The sequence below is a fragment of the Pongo abelii genome, chromosome 5 (assembly GCF_028885655.2).
Source record: "Pongo abelii isolate AG06213 chromosome 5, NHGRI_mPonAbe1-v2.0_pri, whole genome shotgun sequence".
Classification (NCBI taxonomy): Eukaryota; Metazoa; Chordata; class Mammalia; order Primates; family Hominidae; genus Pongo; species Pongo abelii.
Window position 1 is genome coordinate 28,678,687 of NC_071990.2, and position 11,389 is coordinate 28,690,075.

At 43.6% G+C, this 11,389-nt stretch overlaps 1 protein-coding gene across 1 annotated transcript; it reads right to left on the reverse strand.

The window, feature by feature from the left end:
* Positions 1-8,096: 8,096 nt before the first annotated feature.
* Positions 8,097-8,571, reverse strand: LOC100457448 (nucleolar protein 56-like). The gene has a single exon (XM_024248832.3). It carries the CDS (start codon positions 8,503-8,505, stop codon positions 8,206-8,208), a length of 300 nt encoding a protein of 99 aa, XP_024104600.1. The 5' UTR covers positions 8,506-8,571; the 3' UTR covers positions 8,097-8,205.
* Between the last annotated feature and the right edge of the window lie 2,818 nt (positions 8,572-11,389).

Here is an 11,389-nt window from a genome sequence, read left to right on the forward strand (position 1 = left end):
ACAATTTTTCTTATTTCCCGTTCTAAAGAAAGGTCCCGGAAGACCTGAACAAGAGGAGAGAAGAGATAGAGCAACGGGGAGAAAAGGAGAGGAGAAGAGAGTGAGACTAGTCTTAATGGAGAGGCCGGCCTGCCAGAAACCAGGGCTCTATCCTGCAGCGTCCTGGAGTATGGATAGAGTCAAAGAGAGGGACACCGTCGTCAGGGCTGCCTCCCTCTCACCAAACCAGAACCAAAAGGCGCCTAACAGAAAAACCAGGGCTCTGTCCTCCAGCGTCCTGGAAAAGCGGGCTGTGTCAAAGAGAGGGATGCCCTCGTCAGGGCTGCCTCCCTCTCACCAAACGGAAGTCAAATCTGACTTACCTGACCCCGTGGTCAGAAGCTGAGGACTCACAGGTTGAATTTTGTGGAAACACACACACAGTAGTCGATCCGCTCTCCTCCGGAAGACCGTCGCCTTTCGGGGATCTGGAAAATTTGTTTTCAGGTGGCGCCTCCCCTACAAGCCGGCCGTCCCTCCGGGGGAGCCCGGAGCGAGCCCGGCTCTCACCCAGTGGCGAATATATCTCGCTGGGGCTTTCAAATGTTGTACCCAAGCGAGTTAGAGAAACGCCACACTTTGAGCCGAATTTAAGAGTCCTTTATTAGCCGGCGACCGAGAGACGGCTAACGCTGGAAATTCTCTCGGCCCCGAGGAAGAGGCTTGATTTTCTTTTATACTTTGGTTTTGAAAGGGGAAGGGGAGCTTAGTTGCAGCAATTCTACAGAAGTAAAAATATGCAAAAAAATTAAAAAGACAAATGGTTACAGGGAAACAAACAGTTCCAGGTGCAGGGGCTCTAAATCTATCATAAGGCATTAGGTATGGGGGCTCTGCCGGACACAAACTCAAGGCTTTATGGTGTTATCTCTTGAGTGAAATCCTGGGAACTTTGTACATTGCTTGCTTCAGTACCTTATCAGTTAATTGGACTCTGATATGTTGAGAGTCAGCTTACACAAGTTAACTGCTTGGGGAAGGGGGTGGGTAAGGAGTCCTTGACGTCTTGTAAATGAAGGAGCCAAAAGGAGTACTTCCGGCTTTCTCAGCTAAGGGAGAGCCTATTCATGTGGAAACAAGGCTAGGTGATTCAGGGAGAGTCTAAAAACAAGGTTAGGTACTACAAAGTCGCGGTACAATTGGTGTTAACTACGTGTGCAGCCACCGTTTCCTTAGTGTTATTCCTGAAGGAAATAATGTATACAGTGGTCCATTTCCAAGACAAAGTGCCTTAAATTGGCTTAGGTCAGCAAAGTACAGAAGAAACAGGGTATACTAGGTCCCTGCTTGGATAGCGGATGCCTGCTTGTCACCCACCTCTTTCCTCCCCTTCCCACCCCCCATCCTTAGTTGGTTTCACCCAAACCAAAACAGTTTAGTCTAAGATATAAGTTTATTAGTCTGCAAAATAGCTCACTTTGTCTGTTCTTATCAGCCTGCCCAGCTACTTAGGTCAGAAGTCAAATACTTAAAGAGCCCCTGAGCTAACCAGGATTGCAATGCATTTTGGGCTGCAACAAAATGCAGCAAGACAACCCAAACAAAGAGACACCTAAAGCCCTTGCCTAACAATCAGTCGGCAAACGCCAAGAAAATTGTAACCCCATAGCACTCAGCCTATGAGGAACCCGGGGAGGGACTTGCGCACTAGGGGACAAATTGCTTGTTGAAACTGTTCTGGGTGTGCCTGCACGCCAGACATCCGATCTTGATCTCTCAAGACCTTCATTAAAAGTCTCACTTTCGCTGTTCTCTGGGTCTCTGAGTCCGTTCTTTGGGTTTAGATGGATGAGTTTATTTCTCACATTACAGCTGCAGAGGTGGTACAGGTGAATCCCTCTCAAGTCAAGTGGGTTAACCTCAAAATTGACTTAAGGGGTGGCTTGTGATCACCTGGTAGGTGGTGGACGGTCACAGCCTTTAGAAAGTGAGTAAAAGAGATGATGCATACAGAAGCCCCACTGGGTTGCTTGGCTTCTGCACATGGAGAAAGAGGCTGCTTTTCTGCCTTCTAGGTGTTGAGTAACTTAATTTTTAATTCTTTGATGAAATAGAGCTGAAAATAAAAGGAGATTTTCTTTTAACAAAATAGTGTTAAGATGCTTGCCAAGTATCCCCCTGTGAATTTCTGCTTAGCACTGTGATATCAGAATTAGAAATTGTGCAGAGTTCTAATCTGGAGATATGGGATGTTCAGTAGCTAAGAAGGAAGTTATTCCTGGAAAGTAAGTACAGTGAGGTAGAAAAGGATCCATTGGGATTGGGAGAATAAAAGTTCATTATTTTTATTTATTTAAAAAAAAAAACAACCAAAGAAATGAAGTTTTGTCTGGGCCCGGTGTCTCAGGGCCCGGTGGCTCACGCCTGTAATCCCGGCACTTTGGGAGGCCGAGGCGGGCAGATCACGAGGTCAGGAGATTGAGACCGGCCTGGCCAACATGGTGAAACCCCATCTCTACTAAAAATACAAAAAATTAGCCCGGCGTGGTGGCAAGTGCCTGTAGTTCCAGCTATTCAGGAGGCTGAGGCAGGAGAATTGCTTGAACCCAGGAGGCGGAGCTTGCAGTGAGCCGAGATCGCACCACTGAACTCCAGCCTGGGAGGCAGAGTGAGACTTCGTCTCAAAAAAAAAAAAAAAAAAAAAAAAGAAGAAGAAGAAGAAATGAGCTTTTACCCTAGATGGATCTTGTACTCTGGAGTTCAGAGAGCTTGCCATTTCAGACCAGAAACTTCCTTAAAGAACCAAGAGAAGTAATTTTCTCCCTGCCAAATTTCAGCTGAGGTGATTGAGATCTTTTCCTCATTTGTCATTATATTTGTCATTTGTCGTTATGTTTGTGGTTAAATAGCTTGGATTAAGTTTCAGAATTTGTGGGTCTCTAACGGAAAAAGTGACCACCAGCACGTCACCAGCAATCATCAGCCACTGGTAGTGGAATCCTTTAGTGAAAGCTTACAGGACTTTTGCAACCTGGGTGAGGAAGCAGTTAGAAGAAAGTAAGAAACACAAAAGAACTTGAGCCTTAACCTTCTGATCTGAAATCAGACTTAGGTCACAGAATTCAATGGTTTCTGACTATTTTATTTAAACTGGAAATCTGCGAGATGGCAAGGAATACTACTTGCTTCTATAATGCGTGATCCACGTTAGTGATTTGTGGAACTAATTAGGACAGGTGGATAATCCTAAGCAGCAAATAACTGTAAGTGAATGAACACGAATTACCTCCCTGTATGAGAGAGAAATGCAGAGGCCAACACAATTCCCTTGAATAGGTGGGGAATATCATGAAGAACTTCCTAAGGTAGCTCATAGGAAAAAAAAGAGTGGAAATACTGGAAGTTGAACGCAGGACATCACGCATGCTAACCACGTGCTCTACTCCTGAGATATACCCCCTCCCAAGATCAGGAGCTTGGGAAAATGCTTTAGTGATCTCCGCTGCCTGAGTCTGTGCTTTATGTCATCAAGACAATCACTGTATGTTTCCAATTCCACTGTTTATGAATAACCGACACTAAGTGCCCCCCCCCCCTCTCCCCCCCTCGGGCACGACTACACCAGGAGAAAGATCTCTTAGTGGTAAAAAGAAAGGGATTGTTCCTGATTTGTGGTCAGTCCAAGATCAACTCACCCCAAAGTGGTCTCCCCATCATATTAGACTTTCTGGAGCATACTTCCATTCTATCCGTTGAGTGACCCCCGGCATACAACATTCTCTTGAAAATTTTCTGCTTATAACTTTTTTGTTTTGACTCTGGGAAGCATGTTAGTGTTTCACATAGTCAAAAAATAAAACTCAGGTATGTGTGAGAATACCCTAAAATTCAGTACAAATAGAGGCAAATTAACTGCATTTCAAAAGAATAATGTAACCACATTGAAGAGGAAAGAACTGATCTAAGAAAATGGTTTACACAGATTGTTGTTCTAATTGTAAGATCGAAAAGAACATCGAACAAATCTTAAACTCTATGTATCAGGATTATTTTTTGTAGAGTGAGGGCTGTAGCAATTCTGGTATTTTGTGTGAATTTTAGGATTGGGAAATCGAGTGTCTGTTGTTGGAACCAGACTCTCACTGTGGGAGAAGAAGGAAGATAAAGAATAGTCCTGTTGATACTGATAGGAATTAGAGGCATCAGTATGAAATTGTACATATGAAATTGTAAAATTTCCCCACAGATCTATCTGCTAAGTGGGCCTAGAAGAAATGATACCTCAGAAGCAATGAGCAAAGATAACTCTGTATCTTGATTTTCAAATACCATTCCCTACTAAAAGGAACCAGAGGTACTAATAGAAAGTAGCTGTTAGTGTCAACTACACTGACTCCAGGACTGTGCCAGGGAAACTGCAAGATGAACTTAAGATATCTTGCCGTGCCAGAATGTAAGTGCTCAGAAATGACGGGAGTGATTTAAAAGGACACAGAAGCCAGCTTGAAGGGAATCTCACTGGCCAAATCTGACACACTTTTAGCATCAGTGATGACAATAACTGATTATCAATCTTGGGAATTTAAACAAATAAATATGGAAGACGGGACGATTTTCCTTACAGTGGTTTGCCAAATGATAAATGTGAAAGTGACGGTCGGGCGCAGTGGCTCACGCCTTTAATCCCAGCACTTTGGGAGGCCGAGGCGGGCGGATCACGAGGTCAGGAGATCGACACCATCCTGGCTAACACGGTGAAAGCCCCTCTCCACTAAAAATACGAACAATTAGCCGGGCGTGGTGGCGGGTGCCTGTAGTCCCAGCTACTCGGGAGGCTGAGGCAGGAGAATGGCGTGAACCCGGGAGGCGGAGCTTGCAGTGAGCCAAGATTGCGCCACTGCACTCCAGCGTGGGCGACAGAGTGAGACTCCGCCTCAAAAAAACAAACAAACAAAGTGAGGATAAAATTTAAAAATCCCCATTTAAACAACACCGTCAGAATGATGATAGATGCAGGCAAAATTTGTAAGTCGATGTTTAAGTATAGGTAAAATTTTGATGAGGATCGGGATATTTACGTAGTCTCGGAGTATTTCTCTGTAGATTACTTGTTAATTACAATGAGGAAAATGATAATTTTTCAGGGAGGAAACAGTAATTACAAACTTAAAATCAAGTGATCAAGCTAACTTCAGTCAGCTCATGCCTCTTGGTGTGAGAGACGGTAATAACGTGATTTCTGTGACATTTCTCCCAATTTCCATAACCCGATGTAATCTTATCATGGCTAATACAGATTAAGAAACATTGCACAAAACCACTGGAAAAACTCTTCAAAAACATGTCGGTGTTGTGAAAGACAAGAAGATTAAGAAACTGTTCCAAATTAAAGGGCACTAAAGAGTCAAGACAACTAGATTCATATGTGATTCTGAAATGGATCCTGGCTTGGGAGAGAAATTTGTATAAAAGTTTTTATTGGTACAATTAGACAATTTTTAATAGACTTTATATTAGGCTATATTCACATTTATCAATGTTAAATTTACTGAACTTGATAATTGTGCTCTATTAAGGAATTGACCTTGTTCTTAAGAAATACACATTGAAGTATTTAAGAATAAAAAGATATGATGTCTGAAAATCATTATCAAATAGTTTAGAGAAATAATCTTTGTCTGATATATATATATAATACATAATACATATATATGATATGTATTCCAGTGTTGTTGATTGGTCATTGAGAAAAAGATGTTTTGAAATTATCCCAAGATTTGAACAATATATGTTTCTCAGATGGTCCCATTTCATTTTAAATGTTGCTAGGCAGAGACAAAGATACAAATTTCTCAATTTGTATTAGAATTTAGAAGGTGTTTTATTCTATTTTCCTCGTCACACTCCTTGCTTGTGAGTCAATCAACTAAGGACATCTGAAAGAGACAGAATCTTTCTCAGAGTCAGGAGGTAATGAGGGGCTGCTCTGGTAGGGAAAGAAATAGTGAAGTTGTTCTTTTTTGGAGAAAAGCAGCAAAAAAAAGAGAGTGACCGGAGAAACAGAAAGAAAGAATGGAAGGAAGGGAAAGAGGAAAAGAAACAGTGAAGTTGACAAACAGAACTCCCTTCCCTCTTTATTAGTCTTCAGGAAATACAGGGTTTGAAACTATCACAGCCCTGGAAACCCTTTAAATACGGCCATCAGTAGGCCAGAAATTTTGATTAGTGCCTTGAAAATAAAAGCATAGCCGGGCGCGGTGGCTCACTCCTGTAGTCCCAGCACTTTGGGAGGCCGAGGCGGGCGGATCACGAGGTCAGGAGATCGAGACCATCCTGGCTAACACAGTGAAACCCCGTCTCTGCTAGAAATGCAAAAAATTAGCCTGGCGTGGTGGCGGGCGCCTGTGGTCCCAGCTGCTCAGGGAGGCTGAGGCAGGAGAATGGCGTGAACCCTGGAGGCGGAGGTTGCAGTGAGCCGAGATCGCGCCACTGCACCACAGCCTGGGGAGACAGAGCGAGACATCGTCTTTAAAAAAAAAAGAAAAAGGAAAGAAAGAAAATAAAAGCAGAAGTGATTAGACGGACAGGAAACAGCAGAGGAAATGGCTGCTGTTTCACTACAGTCAAAATGTCTTAGACATCTGTAAACTATTTGTCCTCTTCTCAGAGGAGGGACGCTTTTTTAGGTACTAAAAAAGAATTGTTTGGCACTTCATGGCAGCAACATGTTTGATGTTAACTGACATTTCCAGACATCCAGGTATGATTTTTATTTAGCGACTTTAAAAGAAGGATGAGAAAAAACAACAAAAACAAAAACAAAAACAAAAAAACAAAAACCATGAGCCAGGTGTGGTGGCCTGCATCTATAGTCCCAGCTACACCTACACAGGAGGCTGAAGAGGAGGCAGGAAAACAGCTTGAGGTCAGGAGTTGGAAGACCCAGTGCTCTACGATTGCCCTGGTGAATAGCCACTGCACTCCAGTCTGGTCAACAAAACAAGATCCCGTCTATTAAAAATAGAAAGAAAATAAACGAAGAAAGAAAAGAAAGGAAGGAAGGAAGAAAGAAGGAAGGAGAGAGACAGAAAGAAAGGAAGGAAAGAGAGAGGGCAAAAGGAAGAAAGGAATGGAGGGAGGGAGAGATTGACAGAACAGATTAGAAAACATAATCCAACTATACACTGTCTAAAAGAAACTCACTTCAAATATAATTATATAAGCAGGCTGAAATTAAGGGGATAAAAATATATTACATGCAAACGTTAATCAAAAGAAAGCAAAAGTGACTATATTAATATAAACTTAAGAACAAAGAAAATCCACCAAGAAGGCATAACAATCCTAAATATGTATACACCAAACAGCAGAGCTGCAACATGTAAAGAAAAAAAAAAAAAAAAGGACCGGGCACGGTGGCTCACGCCCGTAATCCCAGCACTTTGGGAGGCTGAGGCGGGCAGATTACAAGGTCAGGAGATTGAGACCATCCTGACCAACCCCGTCTCTACTAAAAATACGAAAAAAAAAAAAATAGCTGGGCGTGGTGGTGCACCCTGTAGTCCCAGCTACTCGGGAGGCTGAGGCAGGAGAATTGCTTGAACCTGGGAGGCAGAGGTTGCAGTGAGCCAAGATCATGCCACTGCACTCCAGCCTGGGCAACAAAGTGAGACTCCGTCTCAAAAAAAAAAAAAAAAGAAAAGAAAACCAGGCAGGGCGCAGTGGCTCACGTCTATAATCCCAGCACTTTGGGAGGCCGAGGTGGGCGGATCACCTGAGGCCAGGAGTTGGAAACCAGCCTGGCCAACATGGTGAAACCCCGTCTCTACTAAAAATACAAACATTAGCTGGGCATGGTGGTGCAGTGGCGTGCACCTGCAGTCCCAGCTACTAGGGAGGCTGAGGCTTGAGAATTGCTTGAACCCGGGAGGTGGAGGTTGCAGTGAGCCGAGATGGTGCCAATACACTCCAGCCTGGGTGACAGAGCGAGATTCTGACTCATAAATAAATAAATAAATGTAATACATAAATAAATATTTTTAAAAACTAAAAAGATAGAATTTAAAAAATCGACAAATGCAGTTACATTGGAGATTTCACTTCTCTCTCTCTCTCTCTTTTTTTTTTTTTTGTGAATTTGTTTTTATTGGGGAACACAGCACAGGGTGGGAAATGTCACCTTGGGCTATGGTATGCCCCACCTCCCAGAGAATGTCCATTTGCATTCTAATCTTCCTGGGATGCTTTATGGAACTTTTTCTTCTTCTTGGAGCTGCTCTTGCCAGCCGCCTCTTCAGGCCCACTGCTGACCAGCTCCTCTTTGGAGAATTTCCTCTTTTTCTTGAAGCCACTTCTGGGGCCTGCCTCTTCGGGGTCATTAACTGTTTCCTCTTTGGGTGAAGACTTCTTCCTCTTGGGAAGACTGGTGCTGCCAGCGGTCTCTTCAAGATCGCTACCCATCAACTCCTCCTTGGAAAAAGATTTCTTTTTCTTGGGTTTGGAGAAAGAGATAGATGGGTCTTCCATTCCATTCTCCTGAGGAACCTCCTGGGGCTTTTGCTTTTTCTTCTTTTTGGGTTTTTCACTCGTCTCCTCACATGCTCTGTCGCCCAGGCTGGAGTGCAGTGGCGCAATCTCGGCTCACTGCAATCTCCGCCTCCCAGGTTCAAGCGATTCTCCTGCCTCAGCCTCCCAAGTAGCTAGGATTACAGGCATGTGCCACCACACCTGGCTAATTTTTGTATTTTTAGTAGAGACGGGGTTTCATCATGTTGGCCAGGCTGGTTTCCAACTCCTGGCCTCAGGTGATCCGCCCGCCTCGGCCTCTCAAAGTGCTGGGATTGCAGGCATGAGCCACCGCCTATGCCAATGTAGGCATATCTTAAAAGGATACATGACCTGGGGATACTTTGAGTATTGAGATTAATTAATTTTTAAAGAGCAGCCAAGCATGGTGGCTCAGGCCTCTAATCCCAACACTGTGGGAGGCTCAGGCAGGCTGACAGCTTGAGCCCAGGAGTTTGAGACCAGTCTGGGCAACATGGCAAAACCGAGTCCATACAAAAAATACAAAAATTAGCTGGGTGTGGTGGCGTGACCTCTAGTCCCAGCTACTGGGGAGGCTAAAGTGACAGTCCCTTGAACATGGGAGGCAGAGGCTGCAGTGAGCTCAGATCCCGCCACTGCACTCCACCCTGGGTGACAGAGTGAAACCTTGTTTCCAAAATAAAATAAAATAATAACAATAATAAGAAGAAGATTTCAATCCATTGAATAAAAAAGATTGAGTCATTACTATTAGTAAAGAAATTACTGAAGAGGAAAGGGGGGGACACGTTACTGCACCATGGTATACCAGCTAATAAATGTGGAAGAAATGATATATTTAAAATATCGTGATACCAACACAGTAATGATTGATTAAGGCAAAATTCATTGATCAACCCATAAAACTATGAGTAAAAGTTTGATGAAGAATGGAATATTTGCATGTCCTCAAATATTTCCTTACAGATTACATACTAGTTACATGGGGAGGAAATTATGACTTTACATTCAGTTAACATCACCAAAAATGGGGAAAAAAATCCTTATGTGATGTACTAAAAACACAACATCTCTTATGCTATGTTCTCGCCAAATGTGCATAACCTGAATCTAATTATGAGGAAACATCGGAAAACTCAAACTGAAGGACATTCTACAGACAACTGGCTTGAATTCTTCAAAATTAATGTCATAAAACACAAAAGAAAGGTTGGGAAACCACTTCAGATCAAAGGAAACTAAAGAAACAAGAAAGGATATGTTGGAATTAATGGTGAAATTTAGATATAGACAGTATATTAAATAATAGTATTGTATTAATGTTTAATTTTCTGAGTTTGAAAATTATGGTTTACAAGAGAATGTTCTTTCTAGTAGGAAGTACACATTGAATTACTAGAGATAAAAATACATGATGTATGCAAGCTATAAAAAACCGATCAGGAAAAATAATGTGTGTGTGTTTATATTTGTAGAGACAGATAAAGAAAGAAGAACCAATGTGGTAAAATATTTGAAATTGCTAAATCTGAGTAACTTGTGTATGGTAGTTCCTTGTATTATTTTTGCAACTTTTCTGTAGGCTTGAAATACTTTCAAACTAAAAAGTGTTTTTTTAATTCTCACTTCTTACATCTTTTCCTTCTGCCTTCAAGGGCTGTCACACAAAACAGAATGGTCAGTACCGCCTGGGGGGATCTAGGTCCAGGTGAGGAGGTGAGAAGGTGGAATTCCCAGCTCTTAGAAATGAAGACCCAGGAGCGTGGGTCGCTGCCCGTCCTTACCCTCGCCAGCCCCTGGGCCGGCACCGTGGCTGAAACCCAGCATGGATTTCATCTTGGGGACGTTGTGGCTCCAGTTTTGAGACTCAAGAAACGACGAATGGAGAGGAGAACGAGGACCACCTGAGCTCGACCACAGGAGCTCGAGGAGGGAAGCAGTGACGCGGTGGCGTGCGCACCTGCTGCGGCGGCAGCAAAGGCGGAGGAGGAGCGAAGTGAACGAGCAACGGAGGCTGCCAGAGGATCTGGGCAGCCCAGGTGCCCATCTCTGCTGCGTTTCCTCGGTGTCCGCGATAGGCGAGAGGGCTCATTCCCTGTAGGAGAAGTGAGCTGAAAACACTTCCCCCGCAAGATCTCCCTCGTTTTGCTCAACGTAGTCGCGGCGTTGAGAACGCCTCGCAGCTCCTTTACTGGCTGGGGTACTGGGGAGCAGGGGTACCCTTGAGTTTTGGTACAGGCGGGTGGTATTGGTGGCTTCCGAGGAAAGGACAGAGAAGCCGCCTATTTCCAATCCCTACTGTTCGTGAGGGGGAGAGTGTTGAACCAGGTCTCTCTGGACTCTCCTGCTTAAGCCCCTGTGTTATAGATAGGAGAGTGTGTTCTGTTTTGGTATTTGAGTGTGTGTGTGTGTGTGTGTGTGTGTGTGTGTGTAGCTTCTTGAGCTTGGAATATGTCATGAAAAACAAGAAAGATCAGGGAGTCTCAGTATATTTTAAACTTAAATTGGTTTTCAGAAGTACTTATACCTTGTTCCTAAGGAATTCAGGGTGTCCAGATTTCAACCTGCCTAGCAGTGCGAAGCTCTATGAGTCGAATATCCTAGGCTTTCTTCCACATCAGCAAGCCTCTGAAATTTAGGTTTCTTTCTGGAGAATATCACCCACACTTTGGCAGTGGGCTCCTACATTGCCTACATCCAACTCTTGGAAGCAAGAAGAGTGGGGAAAACCAAGGTCACCATACAAAAGTATATCCCTACACGAGATTAGTGGAAATAAAGCACTGGCTTAGGTGTGGAGAGGAAGAGACAAATGTGAAAACGCAGAAGGTAGACAGACAGAGAATATCTTCCAAGGAGGAAG